General features: G+C 41.4%; 3 protein-coding genes across 4 annotated transcripts in view; 2 read left to right on the forward strand and 1 right to left on the reverse strand.

Annotated features, from left to right (window-relative positions):
- The first annotated feature begins 2,123 nt into the window (after nt 1-2,123).
- LOC137294247 (post-GPI attachment to proteins factor 4-like) lies at nt 2,124-4,268 on the forward strand. Its single transcript, XM_067825248.1, has one exon. The coding sequence runs from the start codon at nt 2,930-2,932 to the stop codon at nt 4,259-4,261; it is 1,332 nt and encodes a 443-aa protein (XP_067681349.1). The 5' UTR covers nt 2,124-2,929; the 3' UTR covers nt 4,262-4,268.
- Nucleotides 4,269-11,883: 7,615 nt separating this feature from the next.
- On the forward strand, nt 11,884-15,783 carry LOC137294470 (autotransporter adhesin AIDA-I-like). The gene is made up of 5 exons (XM_067825493.1): nt 11,884-11,943; nt 12,404-12,496; nt 14,375-14,797; nt 14,928-15,260; nt 15,391-15,783. Exons 1-5 carry the CDS (start codon nt 11,884-11,886, stop codon nt 15,781-15,783), a joined length of 1,302 nt encoding a protein of 433 aa, XP_067681594.1.
- A 691-nt stretch (nt 15,784-16,474) lies between these two features.
- Nucleotides 16,475-22,234, reverse strand: part of LOC137293621 (elastase-like) — a 43,405-nt gene continuing 37,645 nt past the window's right edge. For both annotated transcript variants that reach the window (XM_067824270.1, XM_067824269.1), the window contains exon 2: nt 16,475-18,458. In XM_067824270.1, coding sequence (XP_067680371.1) covers nt 16,564-18,458 — 1,895 coding nt within the window. In that variant the 3' untranslated portion in view covers nt 16,475-16,563. The remainder of the gene's footprint in view (nt 18,459-22,234) is intronic.

The following is a 22,234-nucleotide window of genomic DNA, read 5'->3' on the forward strand; positions in this document are numbered from 1 at the left end:
TTGGCTTTCTTCGGAGCTGGTGAATCAGGATGCTTCCACTGTTTTGAGTGTAGTTTTGTTTCTGGTTGAAAGTGATGTATCCAGGTCTCATCCATGGTTACAAATCGTGCCACAAAATCATCGGGATCTGCTTCAAAACGACGCAAATTGTCAAGGGACGTCTGGAACCTGACACGTTTCTGTTCTGCTGTCAAGAGCTTTGCATCTTGCAGAAACTTTAGTCATTCCTAATTCGTTGGTGATAATATGCTCAACCCTCTCATGAGAGATGCCCACTACACTAGCAATATGTCGAGTAGTCAATCGTCGATCATCCATCAACATATCGAGCACTCGCGTGATGTTTTCTGGAGTGGTTGGTGTTGAAGGCCTTCCTGAGCGTGGGTCATCATCAAGGCTTTGTCTGCCACGCTTAAATTCTGCAGCCCACTTCTTTACTGTGGAAAATGAAGGAGCATCATCCCCTAGAGTGGAGACCATGTCAGCATGTATCTGTGTTGGGGACATCCCTTTCTTTTGCAAGTACTTGATGACTGCCCTGTATTCAGTTTTGTCCATTTCTGATGATTTCAGAGGGTAGGTTTACCAAAAGAGCTGTAGTTGAGATAAAACTATTAGTACGTTTGTAGTTCTTGTGTCTATGATTCACTAAATGATAGTCCTCATTGGTGACAAACACCTGTCTCTACCTGGTGGGGAAAAACCACTCAGGCTGAGAACTTTTCAGCCAACCCTCGTAATTCCGGCTATAGCCTTAGCATGTGTTTAGGTGAGTGAGTGAGTGAGTGAGTGAGTGAGTGAGTGAGTGAGTGAGTGAGTGAGTGAGTGAGTGAGTGAGTGAGTGAGTGAGTGAGTGAGTGAGTGAGTGGTATAGTCTCATTTCAGCCATACCGCTTCTCGACAAAATGTAAATATACACAAACTCAAGAGCATGTTTCTATGTACACATCCCAACATAGTCACAGTATCTTACAGCTTGAATGAATGGGCACGAGCCCCGAGATACACATTCATATATACACATATATATACACATTGCAACATAGTCACAGTATATCTTACAACTTGAATGAATGGGCACGACACTGTTTTTGACACCTTCACAAACAGACATTGTCCTAGGAGGTGTTGTGTGCGGTGCGGTGGCTTTGTGGTGAGAGTGTTCTCTCTCGTCACGCTTAAGATCCAGATTTGATTCCCTATATGAGTAATCTGTGATGTCAGTTTCTGGTGTTCCCCGCCGTGATATTGCTGCAATAGTGCTTAAAACGGCTTGAAACCATACTCACTCACTCATTCAGCGGTGTCAACCTAAACTCACTCACTCTATCAGGTTACAATATCTGATAACGCCTTAAACAGTCGAAGGGCGACAACACCTTTGTACAATGTTTCGCTATCGAAACATATATTATACTTACGCTTCAGGCACTGACTTCACTCACTCTCGGGGCTCGGAGATGGCGTTACAAAATAAATAAAGAGATGACCTGTTACCCTTGCAAAATATTGCACTACTCTTTAACTGATTGAAATTCATCATCACATATGAACACTATCACTACGGGGACTTTTTCTGAGTGCTCCTTGGTAAGAAACGCCTGTCAAATAGAAGTCACAAAACAATTTCCACATTCTGAGTGAGTGAGTGAGTGAGTGAGTGAGTGAGTTTAGTTTTACGCCGCACTCTATCATATACAGACCGCTGTCATATAACTGGAATATTGTTAAGTGCCGCGTTAAACAACAACCCAACGAAGCAAAATGCATCACGTAAAAGATGCATTGTGCTTTCACTTGCTTGTTATTTCATCCCACAAAATGATTAAAAGTTATAAATGTGTTATCGAACAATGGAAATTGACACTCAAAAGTGCTATGATACGTGGTAAATGTGAAATACCACAGGGAACAGATTCGTGTCATCCCCGGCGTCCAGATATACGATCGTCATGGTTTTGCCCATAAATCTAAATCATAAATCTGACTGCCTTGGGCGACTACCGTGTTATCGTCAGCGAGGCGGAACTGTTGCGTTGCAACAAATACCTTGCATCGCTGAGCTTATGACCTGGGCGAGTGTAGAGATAGAAGCAACAGGAGATCTCGTACACTCTCATACACACTCATCCGTCAGGTGTACCAGCCGCGTTGATGTCGCACAAACACTCAGCCCCCATGCAAGCAAAACAAAAACTCACGTAGAGAGTAGAGCGCCCTGGCTCAGCCACGTGATAGAAACTATAGTAGGCCCGGTGTTCTCCAATTCACACTCATCAGTCAGGTGTACCAGCCGCGTTGATGTCGCCTGAACGCTCAGCACTCTGCTAGAGTACAGAAACTCACGGGGAGAGTAGAGCGCCCTGTCTCAGCCACGAGATAGAAACTACAGCAGGCCTGGTGTTCTCCCATACACACCCAACCGTCAGGTGTACCAGCCTCACTGATGTCGCAGGAAAGTTCAACTCCTATGCAAGTAGTGCAGAAACTCACGGAGAAAGCAGGACGCATTGTCTCGGTTACGACTTGACATTTGCATCACCTTCTCGGGGATTATCACACAAGGTATGAAATTGTCTTTTCTGGACCAACAATCCTGTCCGATATTCATGTAGCATATTTCATTCTGCTCAACGACAATTAACCACAACGTATCTAGGAAGGCGACAGCAATGAAAGAAACCTAACGTGATTGAAGGAGAAACTTGAAAGACACCCCAAAATAAAAGGCACCACGGCGGTGTGCCTTATTATGTGATTTCATGCAGTGTGACATCTGTGACGATCCAGTATTTAACTGTCGTCTGTCTTTAGACAACTGATCCACAAACGACACCACTAGAGATTTAAGCACGGTTTACGCATTAAAATGGCATAAATACGTCCAAGATCAATCAAAAAATATTACGAGGGAATAATAGGACCTTGAATGAGAGCCATGTACACCTGCGGCAGCTTGCATATGTGTGGTATTCATCACAGCATTCGAGTCACCATATCTAAACTATGTACGTTTGTCCGCCATTTTGGTGTTCTGGCGTGCATCATACAGTTCTGTATTTTGTTACCGTTGTTGTGTCGAACACGTCCTTTCTCGGCCTACTACCGCATAACTTCAGGACGGATTAACTTCCAACAAAGAGCCAAGATGTTAAATGAAGACAGAGTTAAACATGCCAACCTGTACTTCAAGACCAGAAACGCCAGTGAAAGTTACCGACACTACCACTCAATAGGAAACGGCACCCACATATATTTAGCTGTGACTATAGTGACAGTGAGACGCTCGAGTGTTAAGAAAGGGAACGAAAGTATGGGGTATATTCTCCAAACCGCAGCTGGACTTGACAGTTTTGCAAGAAGCAGAGACTTTTTAAACAGGACATTTGTATTTATCTGCAATGTTGATTCTCAACCTCACAAACACGAAGATGCCCATTTTCTGGAATCGTACCTGCCGTTTACTCAAAGGTATGGTTCATCGAGTTTCAAAGTTAAAGATATACAGCTCCCGCATTCAACCCTCTCCTACGACGAGGTAACGCATAAAAACACTCGGGAAAAGGAAACTTTTGACTATTCGTACTGTTTGAAAGTTGCAGAGTCGTTTCACCCCGAGTATATACTGATGGTTGAAGACGATGCAGTACCTCATACGGATTTACCCAGCGTTCTGAAATACTCACTTGATAACCATTTAGTCGATAATTCAAAAGGTACAGCTGTGAAGAAGAAGTTCGCCTATCTGAAACTCTATTACCCTGAGAAATGGCAAGGATTTGCATTCGAGTTACCAAGGATTTTAGAGCTGATCAGCCTTGGTTGTGTTGGTGGTGGTGTAGGTGTTTTGTGTGGACTCATGATACAGAGTTCGAAGACAAAATGGACGTATTGGGCCATGTGTCAGTATTTTTTAATAGGAGTGATCATCTTCGCGTTGACGGCAGAGTTAGTTGGTCGTCAAAACATGCTTGAACTTCGGAGACTGTCAAAATATTTGTACCAGTTCCGACAAGCGCCTGGATGTTGTACACCGGCCATGTTGTATCCACGTGCAATAGTTGAACCGTTGACTGCATTTTTGACTTCACTACCTTCCTCTCGGCACACCGATCTGGCCATCTATGACTTCGTTATTCAAACTCAGACCCCAGCCTATCAGCTGGAGCCTAACCTATTCCACCATATCGGAATGCATTCGTCTTTGGGAACAGGCGATAAAGATCCGGAACATTTTGTGTCAGCTTTCATAATTAAATAATTCGATTGGAAGTTTTTTTACTGTTTTGATGAACCATTCAGGCATCACTCTATCACTGGTTACAGTGAGTGAGTGAGTGAGTGAGTAAGGGTTTACACCACTTTTAGCAATGTTCCAGTTACATTCCAGCAAGGAACACAAGTAACACAGAAAACCCCACAGAAATCTGCAAAGTCCCATGAAATGCCTTTGAATCCATACACATTTTCAGACATACATTTTCACACTATTCCGACATTTTTACTCTACAGTGGAGTGACAAAACGCCTGCGTGTAATAACGTGTGTCACGTGTATGTGTGTACGTACGTACGTACGTACGTACGTACGTAGGTATGTGTGTGTGTGTGTGTGTGTGTGTGTGTGTATGTATGTGTGTGTGTATGTATGTATCTTAAATCTATATAAAAATCTTTCCACTTTCTATCACACACCCCAACCATCTACAAATGACCTTAAGACGTCTTCTCAAACAGCTGGCAGCTAAATGTTTGGGCCCAGTAGGCTTAATGGTATCGTGTTATAGATTAACTCTCTCAAGGGCCTTCACCCTTCATGCGTGTTATTGTGTATAATTGTAACAGGGGATGATACAGCTTTTTTAGGCGGGGGGGGGGGGGGGGGGGGGGGGGAGTGTTGGTGGTGTGTGTGTGAGAGAGGGGGGATGTGGGGGGTGGACAACTCCATCCGTCGTCACGGGTCATATAACAAAGTTTCAGGACAAAAAAGGGGATTGCGCACCCCTTACCTCCCCATCCCCCCCCATCCATCCCCTCTGGATCCGCCTATAGATACCATTCGTCTATTATATACTAAACAGCAAAAGAAACGCAATTTTCGAAAGAATGGTATCACATAAACATAAGCGTCCATGTAAATGTCTTCTATTTGATGACCTCCCTACCTCCCCAGAACAAAAATGGGTGACACCCCGCCCCTCACCCCTTAAATTCATCAACACCCCCCCCCACCCACCCCAGCCATGAATTATGAACCATCCCTTATGTATGCATAGATATTCTGCAACATTATTAAGAAATATAATACTCACAAACAATCGCTCATCTAATATTCAGAAACTGTAGGTATATACGCTGTTAATATTCAGTAAAAGGTTATACATTTGATCTTCCACAAAAAATATTATGAACACTTATATATATATATAAAGAAAATTGCCCAGGGACAACATTAGTCATTAATGATAGTTTCATTTAATTCACGTAATGTATTATGATTTCTAAATTAAGACATGTATGTATTTTGGGAGGTCTGTCTTTTGGGACTGAACCATTCTTGCCCATCTTACTCTTCGGTATTCATTGGTCAGCAGCAGGCCTCTGTAGGTACTGTTACTAGTTACCCTTGGTCTTCTTCTTGTTGTCCGCTGATCACACGTATACACAACACATTCGACGCCGATGACGTCATTGGCTTGAATCATTTACGCAGATTTCGATTTGACTTTGTTACATTTATGAGAAAGTATTTTAACACTTTTCTAGTCTCTTTTGGACGTTAGTTTAGTCAGACTTATACAGCCGACTTCGTTTTTAGCAAATGATTTCCTATGGACGTTTAAATGGTTTTGTGGCTTCTGTTTACAACTTTATGTGAAGGTCTCGTCACGCAAGAAACTTTCCAAAGAATGTAAGCTATGTAACAGCCATATTTTCGACTATAACAACTAAATTTTATGTTCTAATACATTGTCAAACGCTTATATCTCAAAGAAATGTATTTTCCTTGCCTCATCAGACTGCTCGACGTTCAAACATATGATGATATCTATGTGAAGAATTACGATGAACGTGAATTTGTTAAGTATTGTGGAATAGCAGATGTACCATGCAGTGGGGTAGCCAAGTGGTTAAAGCGTTCGCTCGTCACACGTGTGTGCATGTGCGTGTGCGCGCGTGTGAGCGCGCGTGGGTCCGTGCGTGCGTGTGTGTGTGTGTGTGTGTGTGTGTGTGTGTGTGTGTGTGTGTGTGTGCATGTGGACTGAAAAGAAGCATTCGTATAATATACAAATGGAGCATACGACATCGCCGATCTCTCATACGACTACATATCTTATATAACATATACCAGACTCGCCGTTCTCAGGTCAGATCAATGAAGTATTACCTGTTTTGTCTGGTGACCGTTGGGTCAGTTAATACTGTTGTTTAAAAGTCCTTGTATAAATATCACCTCGGTGACCAACAGAGCTTTTTCAGTTTTCAATTTGCATACAACATATGCTCCGTCAACATTATGACATTTTCCCATCTTAATACTAAGAGGCACAGCAGAGTAACACAAATAATATTTTTAACAACGAGCACATTATGTTTTATCTTAAAAGCACCGAACACATTATAATGCATCTTAATATATGTAACGTATATACCACAGGGATTCAGGTGGTTCAACAACCCCATCCTGTGAAAACCTTCATTAGAACTGATATTCATTAACCCATAAAGTTTACGTCGATGGGCAATAAACCAGAGGGTGTTATCCATTTAGTTGTAAGTTTACTTAAAAGACCTTGTTATCGCCCACATCTACCTAATGCAGTGAAGTCTACACCTCACACAATCACACATTTATCAGAAATATGTGAAAGTGCATTAACAGCTGACAAGGTCTCACATACCTAGGCCTTCAGCAACCCATGCTTGCCCTAAAAGGCGACTATGCTTGTTGTAAGAGCCGACTAACGGGATAGGGTGGTCAGGCTCGCTGACTTGGTTGCCACATGTCATCGGTTCCCAGTTGCGCAGATCGATGCTCATGTTGTTGATCACTGGATTGGCTGGTCCAGACTCGATTATTTACAGACCACCGCCATATAGCGGGAATATTGCTGAGTGCGGCGTAAAACTAAACTCATTCACTCACTCGCATACCTTGGTATAACAACCTAACCAACCATTCTGTGAACCGAAACTATCTATTGTTTGAAAGAAGAATTTATCCGATAAAGAATGTAAAATCAAAAATTGATAGTGACCCATACCCTAATAATTATCCCAAGGCTAATGTATGCATTGTTTCATTTCATTTTTATAAATCAGGCATCTATTTTGTATCAGCTTTTCGGTGTTTTCCAAATGAAAATATGCGGTATGCAATGCATGTGTTGGTGAGCATTAGGATATACACCTAAGAGAACATTGGCCGAATAAGGGAAATCACGTATGCATACTGTGCTATATCGTCGGATTATTGGGACATCACACGCTTTCGGATGGCTATACTAAGGGTTGTGGGTTGTTCAGCGACACAGTGAGTGAGTGAGTGAGTGAGTGGGTTGGTGGGTGAGTGAATGAGTGAGTGATTGGGTTGGTGGGTGAGTGAGTGAGTGATTGGGTTGGTGGGTGAGTGAGTGAGTGAGACAGTCAGTCAGTCAGATGTTGAGGACAACCGAATCTGTTTTCGTTGAGACTTTTCAACCACTCACAGCCCCACATAAACTATCGCTGTAAGTGAATTGATTAACTCAACACCAGTACAGCATCCGATGCCCGTCAATGCTTTAGTTTGTCACATGAGTTAAACATTAGCATGACACATTCCAGCCTTTAGTGTTAGTTCTATGCATAAACACGACAGCAAGTGAGTGAGTAAATGCTGTTTTAAGCCGCAACGGCAATTTAGCAGCTATTCGCAGAACAAAAATAAAATAAGCTGTAATCATGAAGAATGTAAATCATAAGCATGTGTTTATGAAACTCTATCAAAACGTTATGACGACATAGCCGCGGAAATGGGAGCGTATCCTCTTTCACTGGTCGCACCCACCAAACACACATGTAAAGTCAATGTTTCATCTGAGAAATAACGAGAAAAGGAAAGGGCACACAACTGCAGCATATTTCAGAATATTTTGAGCAAGATTCGGCTGCTTGGGAATGTTCACTCAAACACATTAGCTCCTTCATAGTGTATTTGACGATCACTGTATTCTTAAAAACTGTGTTTGTGAGTATCGTTTAAAGCTGTCGTCCAAAATACTCCCGATTAACATACTATGTGCCCTTGTGGCTTTGGCGCCAGGAGCAAACGCTTAAACCACTGGACCACCCAAGGTGCTCTCATGACATTCCGAAATCTAAAATGATTGGTATTTTGATGACACACCATACATTCTCGCAAATATCCAAAATGACAACTAGTGAAATAAACAATAATTATGTGCAAACTACCGTTATAGATATAGATAAATACCGTTATACATATAGATAAATACCGTTATAGATATAGATAAATACCGTTATAGATATAGATAAATACAGATATAGATGTAGATAAATACAGTTATAGATATAGATAAATACCGTTATAGATATAGATAAATACAGTTATAGATGTAGATAAATACCGTTATAGATATAGATAAATACCGTTATGGATGTAGATAAATACCGTTATAGATATAGATAAATACCGTTATAGATATAGATAAATACCGTTATAGATATAGATAAATACCGTTACAGATCCATAACGTAAAGTTATAGCATATTCATTTTTTAAACATAATGTTGTATCGCCACAGCGTTCCCTCATACTGGAAGTTTTCTTTAATAAAGAAAAAAAGTACCAAGTAAAGTAGGGATGAAAAAATGAATGCTGCGGTGCCAGAGATTTGGCTATTAGACCATTTATAAGCATTCGCCATAGCTGAAATTGAAAGTATAAATATTAAAGGAACAACTACATATTTGCAGTCATGCATGATATTGAACCTTTCAAGTCAATCATTTAAAACACATAAATAACATGTGTCATAAAATGTTGAGCGAAATTGCAGAATCCACTTAACTTTTTCTTGTTTGAAAAGAGACCCGAGAGGAATTTCCGATCACGTTTTAACTTGACTGACATGTTGTTAAATTCAGGACTAGTAATTATTCTACTATATGTTCTTGTTTTTTAAACATTGGAAACACGCTTCTGGTCTCATTTACATTTTAACAGGAATAGTATGCATTTTAGGCCCTTTTATTACCCTTTCAATTTTGGTTTTGGTGTTGTGATATGTAACTGTTCATTCCTCGGAGTGGTAATTGCCAGTGTCAGATGGCCACGATCTGACGATCTGATTCTGTACCGATTGCCCTAGTACGCCTGTCTGGCCAGGCGCTACTTCCGGTACTAAGCTGGTTCCGGACTCCCTTTGCTAGCTTACTCGCGATATGAAAGACTCTGCCCAGCTTACTTTAGGTACCAGATTTCCGTATATTAAAGAACCCGTTCTGGTTCCAAATTGCGCGACTGCTAATATGACTTTACTAGACCAGACCAACTATGCTTGGCTTTCACTCTTGGCTGTGCTCTTTTTATCAGGATTTCAAAGGGCGTCATGCCACTCCACACGTACAATTGACTCTGCATTTGGCAGTGATTTCTTATGAATGTGCATATTTGTAGAACTTGTATATTCGTTATAGAAATTTTAGAAATTTTTGAATGCGAAAATGCTTATTGTTTGTCTATACGTTACACCAATAGTGTGTTGGAACAGTCATGAAGTTTTCTTCTGTTACAATATGCCTGAAGTTGCCATGAAGTTATCCTGCGTTATAACAGCCACGAAGTTATCCTATGTTATGAGTCATGAAGGTATCCCGTGTTATAAAAGCCACGAAGTTATCCTATGTTATGAGTCCTGAAGTTATCCTGTGTTATATATAACAGCAACGAAGTTATCCTGTGTTATGAGTCATGAAGTTATCCTGTGTTATAACAGCTACGAAGTTATCCTATGTTATGAGTCATGAAGTTATCCTGTGTTATAACAGCCATGAAGTTATCCTATGTTATGAGTCATGAAGTTATCCTGTGTTATCCCTGCCATGAAGGTATCCTGTGTTATATAGTCGTGACCTTAACTTGTCTTATAACTGCATTATCCTGTTATAACAGTCATGAAATTACCCTGTTATAGCTGTCAAGAAATTATCCTGTGTTATAACGACCATGACGTTGTCTTGTGTTATAACTGTCATGAGGTATCCCATGTTGTAACAGCCATGAAGCTATTCTGTGTAACAATAGCCATGAAGTTATTCGGTGTTACAGCAGTAATGAAGCTATTCTGTGTAACAATAGCCATAAAGTTTTTCTGTGTTGTAGCAGTAATGAAGCTATTTTGTGTGATAATAATCATGAAGTTATTCTGTGTTGTAGCAGTAATGAAGCTATTCTGTGTGATAATAATCATGAAGTTATCCTGTGTTATGACAGTCGTGAATTTACTGTCGATACTAAACAAGTGAGCACGTGAATAAATTGTTTTGAAAGCCACATGACATCCAGGAACACGGGCAAGCTCCTGACAGTTCTTGAACAAGCGACCCAACGATCACAGGTTTCTGTCGTCCTGAAGAGACAAAAAACTGGGCATGAAGAATTGATGCGCGGGTCACACATGCGCTCACAAGTTAAGAATGCCATACAGCTGTTAGTGACGTAGAACACGATAAGTAAGTGGGTGTGTGAGTGGGTATCTATACTGACGTACAAAACTAAGTACATGCCTGTTTTTGTTCTGTATGGTCGGTAGGTTGGCTTGTTTGTGTTCTTTTGCCTTTGTTGTTGCTTTGCTCCTTGACCCGTGAAGGTCCCGGGGTAGAATAGGCCTTCAGTAACCCATGCTTGCCATACAAGGTAACTGTGCTTGTCGTAAGAGGCGACTAACGGGAACGGGTGGTCACTCTTGCGGACTTGGATGCCACATGTCATGGGCTCATGTTGTTGATCACCGGATTGTCTGGTCCAGACTCGATTATTTACAGACCACCACCAGACCACCGAATACTGCTGAGAGCGGCGTAAAACTGAACTCACTCGTCAATATTCCAGATATATAGCCGCCTAATCGAGACTCTACAATCCAGTGATCAACAGTATGAGCATCAATTTACGTATGAAGTGCCAGCCAAGTCAGCGAGCCAGAATACAAGATCACGTTAGCAACCTCTTACAATAAGTATGGGTTGATGGAGATCAATTCTAACCGGGATAGTCGTACCCAGTAGTGTAGTGTTACATCCAGGTGATCTGAGCGAACTTGTTCTGGCATTCAGGTATCGGGGTTTTAAACGATTTGGGTTGTTCTTTTAAAGTTGGTCACAGATTCGGAAATAAAGACCCACTTTTGAAACCCGAAGCAAAATCAAAATACACTCTTAAAAAGAAGAAACGCAAAATGAAACTCAAAATGATACTTACACTTTTGTTCACATATGTAAACTCAAACATTTGTTTAGGGTTGCACATTGTTTCTGGAATGTGTTAGAAGAACATGCTTGATCAAACTCAACCAAAATGATTTTGGACGGCTTTATCAATCAGGATTGTCATGATATGCGTGGATGTCATGCAGCACTAATATCAGACACAATGGTTGTTTCTCAAGTGCAAAGCATGAGTACAGCATGTGACTATAAAAAACCCAAATGAATCTCACAATTTCATCCACGATCTTTGCAAATACTGTACAGGAAAATGGGACGTCTCAATGCTGCCGATCGAAATCAGGCAACTGCACGATTGCAAGCTGGAGAATCAAAGTGTGAGATGGCACAATAACTCGATTGTGGGATCGATTTCGTCAAACAAATTCGACATATGACCGTCCAAGATCAGGAAGACCTAGGCACCACACCTGCCCAAGATCGGTACATCCGAGTAACCTAACTATGTGACCGCCATCGTATCGCCCGGGACACAGCACAAGAACAGTTTGAATCCTGAAGAGTGTCTGATCAGACAATCAGGAACCGTCTCCGAGAAGTAGGAATACGTGCCAAACGTCCAAACGTTGTCCCGTCCTTGACAGGACTACATCGACGTCGACGAGTGAGATGGTGTAATACGGTGCTGCCATGGATCCTGGCAAACTGGAGGCGCATATGGTTTAGCGATGAATCCAGTTATCTCCTTAGGCGAGACCGTGTCTACAGACGACGTCATGAACGATTTGCTCCTAACAGCATCAGACAGATTCGGTGGGGGAGTGTTATGGTGAGGGGGGAGATCTCAACTTGTGCTTGTCCAAGGCAATCGGACGGCCAATCGATACATCGACCAGATTCTCCGTCCGCACGTCCTTCACCTTGTTGACCGTCAACCATAGCTCTTCCAACAGGACAACGCCAGGCCCCACACAGCACGTGCCACCGTGGACTACCTGGCCAAGGACAACATCAGTATCCACCTTTGGGATCAGATCGATAGACGGGTACGTTGGCGTCGTAATCCACCACAGAATCTTCAAAAGTTGTTCCACATGTTGCAGGAGGAATGGAGAAGGATTCCACAATAAAACATCCAACGACTGATTCGAGGTGTCGAAGAGTGGTAGCAGCTGGAGGTGGTCATACGAGGTACTGACTTCAACACCACCTGGTGGACAACAGTAATGACTGTGATGACTGTCATTCTCATGAAATATGGACAAGATAGCAATGCATTGCCCCACAAAATTTCATTCATGTATCTTTGTTTTCCGCTGATCTACAACATGTCCTTGAATAACACCAAATTTCCATTGATATTTGGGTTTTGCGTTTCTTTTTTGAAGAGTGTATATTCTTTAGGATAAAGAATTGTATACAAATAAAATGTAACCACGCCATGCCATCCTTTGGTCAAACCTTACACCATGATTCTGATAGTTCCATATAGAGGGAGCATTTTTTCTGTCATTGTATAACTGAACAACGGGGACAGTTCTACGTGTAAACAACGTCTTTGTTTATCAATGTAAGCGACGTTTCGGTGAAGATGCTAACACCATCAAACTGTCGCCAATATTTATTACACCGACTTTCAAGGATCACTCAATGAACTCATTGTATAAGGAAGCAGAATGAATATTTGAGAATTAACAAGGAAAAAAAACCTGAGAATGTATCTGTGTGTTTTGAAATACTCGTTTTCATTTACGTTGTACGATGTCAAACAAATGCGCTATTTGTCAGTGCAAGGTACATGGTAACACTATCGTATAGTTTATCTCCGCGGTGTAGTGGTTACAGCGTCTGCCAGGAGAGCGGAAGGTCGCGGGTTCAGTCCCAGTCAGCGTCAAACCAAAAGGCGTTAAAATATGGCACTTGTTGGTCCCCACCTGGCGCTCGGAATTAATGGATACAACAAGGACTGGTCGACTCACTGAGCTAGCACTATAAACCAGCTTAAGCCTGAGCTAGTACAAGGAGCCATACATACACATACAAGCACGTTGTCATATGAGCGAAATATTCTTGGGTATGACGTTGAGCCCCATTTCACTCCACCTCACCACCTTATCTCACCTCTCCCCACCTCACCACCTCATCTATTCACGACGCAAAACCATTTTAGGTCTTCAACAAAAGAAGAGGTATAAATGTAAACTCCTAAGGTTTGTCCACCATTTTCAGGAACATTCTCGCCAAATCTTACGAAATTGTGCCCGTGTGTGAAATCAAACCCAGATCTGCGCCAAAACTTCTCCCTGGCGTCATTTTATGAACATGTGAAATTGATATCAACAATTATCAAGATGAATAATGATAAATTCTTGTACCATCGTTACTGAAAAACCCGAACACAACAATACACAACAGAGAAAACGCTTTGTAAGTTAAAACATTTTATTGTGCCGGGTCGCAAAATATATGTTTTACATTGCATTTTGTTCACCGGAACACAACGCTATCAATTTCAAAGTGATCACCGGCAACAGAAATATTGTGACTCTCTTTTGTCTAATCTACACAAAATATTATGACATGCATTACAGGATATGACACATGTTCTTAAAATAAAACTCTCTGGGACAAAATGCATATGCAAAGAAGTAGTTTTATAGATATAGCACTCCACCTTAGGTGTGGGGTTTGGGAGTGCGGGTAGTGACAAACCTTTGAGTACTGTACTTCAGGTTTTAAAGCGTGGCCTCTAGCATATCAAAGGCCCTGTCGGTTGAGGCACAAAATCTATCTCCCGAAGGTTAACCCTATTTACCGTCCATTTTTCAGATAAAAGATTATCTTTGATCTATTCCCTATTTCAATCTCGGGTTTCAAGCAGAATGAGATAATATCACTGGACAAACGAGGAAGGGTTTAAGCAGAATGTGATAGACGAGGAAGGGTTTAAGCAGAATGTGATAAACGAGGAAGGCTTTAAACAGAATGTGATAAACGGGGAAGAGTTTAAGCAGAATGTGATAAACGGGGAAGGGTTTAAGCAGAATGTGATAAACGGGGAAGGGTTTAAGCAGAATGTGATAAACGAGGAAGGGTTTAAACAGAATGTGATAAACGAGGAAGGCTTTAAACAGAATGTGATAAACGAGGAAGGGTTTAAGCAGAATGTGATAAACGGGGAAGGGTTTAAGCAGAATGTGATAAACGAGGAAGGGTTTAAACAGAATGTGATAAACGAGGAAGGGTTTAAACAGTATGTGATAAACGAGGAAGGGTTTAAGCAGAATGTGATAAACGGGGAAGGGTTTAAGCAGAATGTGATAAACGAGGAAGGGTTTAAACAGAATGTGATAAACGAGGAAGGGTTTAAACAAAATCAGATAATAACACTGGACAAACGAGGAAGGGTTTAAGCAGAATGTGATAGACGAGGAAGGGTTTAAGCAGAATGTGATAAACGAGGAAGGCTTTAAACAGAATGTGATAAACGAGGAAGGGTTTAAGCAGAATGTGATAAACGGGGAAGGGTTTAAGCAGAATGTGATAAACGAGGAAGGGTTTAAACAGAATGTGATAAACGAGGAAGGGTTTAAGCAGAATGTGATAAACGAGGAAGGGTTTAAGCAGAATGTGATAAACGGGGAAGGGTTTAAGCAGAATGTGATAAACGAGGAAGGGTTTAAACAGAATGTGATAAACGAGGAAGGGTTTAAGCAGAATGTGATAAACGAGGAAGGGTTTAAGCAGAATGTGATAAACGGGGAAGGGTTTAAGCAGAATGTGATAAACGAGGAAGGGTTTAAACAGAATGTGATAAACGAGGAAGGGTTTAAACAAAATCAGATAATAACACTGGACAAACGAGGAAGGGTTTAAGCAGAATGTGATAGACGAGGAAGGGTTTAAGCAGAATGTGATAAACGAGGAAGGCTTTAAACAGAATGTGATAAACGAGGAAGGGTTTAAGCAGAATGTGATAAACGGGGAAGGGTTTAAGCAGAATGTGATAAACGAGGAAGGGTTTAAACAGAATGTGATAAACGAGGAAGGGTTTAAGCAGAATGTGATAAACGAGGAAGGGTTTAAGCAGAATGTGATAAACGGGGAAGGGTTTAAGCAGAATGTGATAAACGAGGAAGGGTTTAAACAGAATGTGATAAACGAGGAAGGGTTTAAGCAGAATGTGATAAACGAGGAAGGGTTTAAGCAGAATGTGATAAACGGGGAAGGGTTTAAGCAGAATGTGATAAACGAGGAAGGGTTTAAACAGAATGTGATAAACGAGGAAGGGTTTAAACAAAATCAGATAATAACACTGGACAAACGAGGGTGATTCATGGTTAACGACATTACGGGATATGACCAACGGGATACGCTAGCCTGAAAATGTTTTCGATACACGTATTAATAACGATATTATCATTCCAAACAAGTATAATTATCAAACATTTAAACAGTCGAAGGTGTAAGGGCCCCTGTAATACTTTGAGTTATTCGAAGTATCGACACAAACACAAAATAACGACGAATTATCGAATAAACGGTGAGCTCAACAGGTGATATTTCGAGACAACCGCGTTTGTATATGATAAAATCGACATCAGCCCATAACATTATAGTAGCCCAAATGAAACAAAATAATTTGGCTTCAATGAACACGATACTATGTGGAGTGAGTGAGTCAAAGTGACGCTGTCAGTGACCTAACTGAACGATCCTCGTTCAGGACTAACTGACGTGCTGTTCTGTTTAAGTGTCTGCCCAGTACGATAAGCCGCAAGTTACCAGGAACACAAATGAAAACAAACAGTTTGATGAGGGTTGACGTTACAATGTGACGCCATGCAAAAAAGTGTACTTTATCGCCTGATAAAGTATTGTCGGAGTCTTTGATCTTTTAGTGAAGCATCTTAGAATGTACACTATTCGTACTAATCGCTGCACAATCCTGCAATGGATCGGACAGTTTTTCTGGCACTGAATTAATTGATTCAGCTGTTCATCGTTTTCACTATGTGAATAATGTGCTCATGACATCGTCCTTGCACTCTGAAGCTGCCTTTAGTGACGTTCTGTTATACGAATTCTACAGATGAGACGTTCTAAGCATTGTTCAAACAGGACCAACATCTATTCCATGACACTCCCACATGTAGTATGCATTATTCTGACGGTTGCGGGTACGATAGTAACTCACACATGAATAACCTCCCCTTATTTGAACGTCCTTGATGGGTTTGGGGCTCTTTGTCGACAGTTGAATTAAACACTTGTGGATATGAAAGGGAGGAGGTAGTTTGTATTGAACGATGTCATATCCCTCTGCAATAGTCGGGGTAGTTTCGTTAATCTCAGTCCATTTGTGTTGATACACTCGTATGTAAATATCTGACTGTAGACTAGACGCGTTGATATGCACGGATTCTCCCCAAGACGGGATTTCGAGGCCAAAAACCGGCATTGTCGTATTTGACACGGTGATATTGAACAAGGTCATGTTGTGACGTAAGTAGTGCACGTGATGTTCAGGGTCACAAGGCTCGATTCCCACTTTCTTAAATGCACGTGCAAAGGGTTCTCCAGGTTGACCCATGTCGTAAGCGGAAAGCATGACGTCACACGCACCGGTTTGAAAGTTCGTCATGGGGTGCCAGTACAGTCGGTTTGCGTGCAGGAACACTCTGTAAACGTCGGCAGGGAGTAATCCATATTCATGAGCGAGGAGGTAAAACACGTGATTAAATATTCCACTGGTGTCGTGGGTGTTCATGTCGTCCCGATATTCGCTGACATGAGATAAGGATCTATTATCAAAATACCGCATTGACCCATCCACCTGTATGGCATACCCGACTCTCCAGTCGATCGTGTCGGCATACAGTTCAGCCATTTCGCCGGTTATGTCCGAAAAGGCTTCATTGATGGCCCCTGCTTCTCCCAAATACATCAGTTGTGAATTCTGTTCTGTAATTCCGTGTGCTATCTCATGTCCTATTATGTCCAGAGAAGTGAATGGATAGGAAACACCTGGGACACCGTCCCCAAATGAACAGTTGTGGCCGTTCCAGAAGGCATTGGTGAACAGATGTGAATAGTGGACCCTGAGAATCATCTTTTTATTCAGTGGTTTGGAATCGAACCATTCTTCAAACATTTTACCAACGATGGTTCCGTGGTAGAGGGCGTCGAGTGCTGGGGAGTAGGCGCCATTTATACGGTCGCCATAACGCCTGTAGCAGTAGAATTTAGCAGTCTGTGTGAGGTAGTCCAGTTCTGTATTATACATGTCAACAACTTTCACGTGTTTATTTTCGAGGTAGCACGTTCCACGTCTTTGTTTCAGGTCAAGACATGTCGGAGAGATACCATACTTGATTTTACCAATTTTTCTATTTCCACCAAACACTCGACCCCTCATGTATGATCGACAGGTTGCCAAGTTGTCCCATGCTCGGATTATCTCCCCTGTTTTTATGTTAATTATTCCTGTGGGCCTTTTCTTGACATGCCTGGTTTGGATTAGATACTCCAGCATGGCGACGCGGTGGGCGACGTTGTTGTCGTCCACGTAAAACTTGCGTCGTATTTTGCGGCTCCCAATATCATTGACATGTTCTTCATCTTTGAAGTGACGGATCAAGATGTCGAAAAGTTCATCTTTCTTCAATGAAGGCGCTCGTCGATGGACATCCTTGTGGATTTCTTGCACGAAGTGACCTTGAGCATCTAAAGGTGTTTCTCCGTCAGTTGTCATGGTAACAACAGTATCAAACACATCTTTACCTCGGTATTTTTCGACCATTTTCAATTGTTTGGTTCCCTGGGCTGTGGTTGCTTCTGCTTGAACCTCGAAACTTTCTCCATCTGTAAGACCGAATATGTCAGCGAGAGACCCTGTTGACCGTTTGTACCGGATGTGACGTGGGACATTACCATGGAAACTTGCAAGTCGATCTCTGGCGTTAACTCGGACGGCTGCTTTCGTGTAGGAAAACAAGACGACTGTCACTGCAAAACAAAGAGGAAAAAATCAATGGCAATACGTTTCAAAGATGTAGCAAATATAAAACAAGAAAGCGGTTCACCCAACAGAGAAAAATGTGTGTTTGTTCATTTCACACTCCTGTCATTATGTGACTTGCCGTTGGAAATTATATATGTGGATCTCGAAATGTAAGCAAACGAAGGTGACTCTGATTTTGTTCACCACAAGTAATTGTACATAGAATGAAATGTGAGGAGAATCAAGACTTTCCCCATACATCCCCACCCCCACCCCCACCCCCACCCCTCTCTCTCTCTCTCTCTCTCTCTCTCTCTAGCCCTTTACACCAACATAGGTTGCGGAAAACAAGTGTGTGCGTGTGCTCGTGTGCGCGTGTGTGTGTACTAAGGCTGATACCAGTTGGGTGAATGTGCAAGCAGTGACATAATGGATTGCCCACATGGTATTGATGCAAGCCGGTTGAACTTGCTGAACTCGTACCAGTGTTTATCCCACCAAAAGAAAAAGAACCGAGGATATCGACAAGGATAAAACATCTATGGTTTCTCGATCTACGGGGTGAAAAGTCATGCATGTAATATACACTATACTTGAGGGGTGACAGAAACCAGATGGGGTCTTGACTCCTCTGGCAGAGAATTCAGACGTTTAACATAATTTGAATTTCTGGAATCTTGCTTTGTGTAGGCACCTCTAGCAAACAACAGCCAGCTCAGCGATTTAAGTCTGTTTACAGCAACCGAGTGCTCGCTCCTTCTATCTCAAGGTTATCACATGCAGATGCGGAGGTGGGAGCAGGGATGGGACCCCGTACTCTAGCGACACCCAATCTCTCCGCAATAAATAAATACACACTCCGGCGTTATGAAAAACCCACAGAAACAACTTTTAATTAAATCATTTCATTTATAACAAAATAATATATATTTCATCAGCTAACAAACGCCAATTGTCCGCCGAATATGTCCGTGGAAGCATAGTTGTGATATATATGCACCGATACCAACACATTGACACTATACGTCTCATTTGCAAGTTCTTTTCCCATTTCCCCTGTTCATACATGTATCCTTGTTAATATTCCATGGGTCATGGATTAGCAATGTGCTATCGAGGATGTCTACACAGGACATGATCTGCTGGTAATACATGGGTGAGATTAGGTGTGTGTGTGTGTGTGTGTGTGTGTGTGTGTGTGTGTGTGTGTGTGTGTGTGTGTGTGTGTGTGTGTGCAAGGGTGCTCAAGTTTATTCCCTACCACCCCTTTTGTTCTAAATGTTTATAGAATGACCATTGAAACTCTCGTGAAAATGGATGTCAATGAGCTGTGTTTGTGTGGAAGTGAGATGTAAATACAATATTGTGTCTATCTATCGGGAAAAGACGTATTTCACAGGCGTGCCACAACTGCATTTTTCAGCTTAATAATGTTTTGATACGTTTTGTATTGCTTAGGTCAATTTCAAGTTATCAAATATGTGTCTTTACAGTGTATTTCTCTCCCTGTGTCGCTGTGACGAACGAACACTTTATCCACAAGGCTACCAGAAAACTGTACAAAATCTGTTATGTGAGCTCTTTTAACAGAGCATAAGGGCCAATATGGACGATTAGTAAATTTAATATGGATCCAGGTTGTGTAAAAGCTTGTGTAAAAATTGATCCATTTCTCACTTGTCCTCCTTCCTTACCTCGTGTATGTGCAAGAACGAAGTAACTCGGAAACGTTGTAACGAAGAATAATAGTTGATATCAATAAAAGTGGCATGTATTCATGTTTTATTTATGATTAAGCGGGGTTCTTACTGGTAGATTCAATTTCGCTCGAATTTTGTCGTAAACTCCGGACCATTTATCAATTTTGCTGAGTCAGCTATAAAACAAATGCTTGGCCGACTGGGTTTTAAATCTGCCCCCAACCGTGTTTCAAAACAAACACATTTCTTAAACGTTTCTCATTACGCAAGTGAATCTCTGCACTTGAACGTAGCAGTAGCAGCTGGCACTAACGTTCTGGACTGAAAACACGATCGCTTTGGCAGCGACGAGTCTGATTTACCAGGCATCTGTTTATGGTCGGAGTATTTCTACGTAACTCCAGACAACAAATACTAACCTAATCTGCAATATTCTAGACATATGACGGTTGTCTGTAAATAATTGAGTCTGAACTAAACAATGATCAACAGAATGAACATTCCTCTACGCAGTTGGGATACGATGACATGTGTCAACCAAGTCAGCAAGCCTGATCACCCGATCCCGTTAGACGCCTCTGACAGGCATTGGTAACTGAACATCAGTTCTAACCCGGATCTTCACGGGTTAATGTGCAAATTAAGTGACTAACAATATGGCTACCATGTAATGCATGTTCATCTACTTAAGGTGTAGTATGTTTTAGGCGTTTGGTAAATCGGTGTTATTGGGTTCAACTCCCGCTATGATAATGATTTAGTGTCTGTCAGTGTCCAACCCGGTGCGGGTGCTTTCAACCTGATAAATACAACCTGCATTGCTGACATAACGTGACGTAACTGCAATAATACAGGAGGGAGCGTTAGCTCACATTGACTGTTGTAACAATATCTATCCATCTGTTTGCTTGTATCAATGTATATTTGTGTTGACATAAAAGATACATGTCTAGGTAAGTGTCAGGGTTTGTTATTAATAACATTCTCACTGTTGTTGATAACACAAACGTAATTCAGTGTCAGGGTTTGTTATTTATAGCATTCTCACTATTGTTGACAACACAAACGTAATTCAGTGTCAGGGTTTGTTATTTATAGCATTCTCACTATTGTTGACAATACAAACGTAATTCAAAGTCAGTGTTTGTTATTAATAGCATTCTCACTATTGTTGACAACACAAACGTATACCGATGATGTGGTTTGTCACTAAAAACATTATCACCGCATACGTACTTCAATGTTAGGGTTTGTTAATACCACCGTTCTTACTATTGTTGACAACACAAACGAAATTCACTGTCAGGGTTTGTTACTAATAACATTGTCACCACAAACGTAATTCAGTTTCAGGAAGTGCTAATTGTAACATTTTCACAATTGTTGACATGACAAACGTAGTTCAATGTTAGGGCGTATTAATCGTAACATTGTCACCACTGTTGACAACACAGGCGTACACCGATGACAGGGTTTGTTTATGTCACCATTGTCGCTAATGCTGACAACACAAACGTATATGGAAATGTTTGTCAGTCTCAGGGAACTTGTTGATATCATAAGTGTCACAGCCAGACTGGCATTCCAAGAAACAAATAACTAATTTGTTGTGCCCTAGACACAGCAATGCTGTCTTCTCCCGCAAGGAAAGAAATGTTCTACAAAACATTCCCAAATATTACACTGTGGTATCTTAATTATATCAAGATTAGGACAACAATTTCATTTGACAGGAGGTTTGAGAACAGACTCTCGGAAAAGGAAGTGGGGAAAATGTAGCTTTCCAGCTGAGTAACCATATTTCTCCTAAAAGCAACACACTTGCGTCCGGGTACCTGTTGGTCGTCAGTACAAACTAAAGCCATGACACCTGAACTCTCAGAAAAAGCATGTCATCTGTCATGTATATATTGACATGTACTCGAGTACCCTAGCTGAAACATTTGTAAGTCATGCAAGAAAAAGAGGGTTGCGAAACATATCCTTAGTGCACACACTGAAAATACTCTTCCCGATGAGGATATGAAATTTCCATCTTCAAACGATGGATTTGGTTGAAGATCATAGACACATATATATTA

The sequence above is a fragment of the Haliotis asinina genome, chromosome 8 (genome assembly GCF_037392515.1).
Source record: "Haliotis asinina isolate JCU_RB_2024 chromosome 8, JCU_Hal_asi_v2, whole genome shotgun sequence".
Lineage (NCBI taxonomy): Eukaryota > Metazoa > Mollusca > Gastropoda > Lepetellida > Haliotidae > Haliotis > Haliotis asinina.

Bases quoted from the DNA above. Each gene is read 5' to 3' on its own strand.
- LOC137294247 (XM_067825248.1), top strand. From the start codon at position 2,930: ATGAGAGCCATGTACACCTGCGGCAGCTTGCATATGTGTGGTATTCAT.
- LOC137294470 (XM_067825493.1), top strand. From the start codon at position 11,884: ATGACCGTCCAAGATCAGGAAGACCTAGGCACCACACCTGCCCAAGAT. The intron at 12,497-14,374 runs GTACGTTGGCGT...GGGTTTAAGCAG, and splicing joins GGGATCAGATCGATAGACGG to AATGTGATAGACGAGGAAGG. The intron at 15,261-15,390 runs GTGATAAACGAG...GGCTTTAAACAG, and splicing joins AGGAAGGGTTTAAACAGAAT to AATGTGATAAACGAGGAAGG.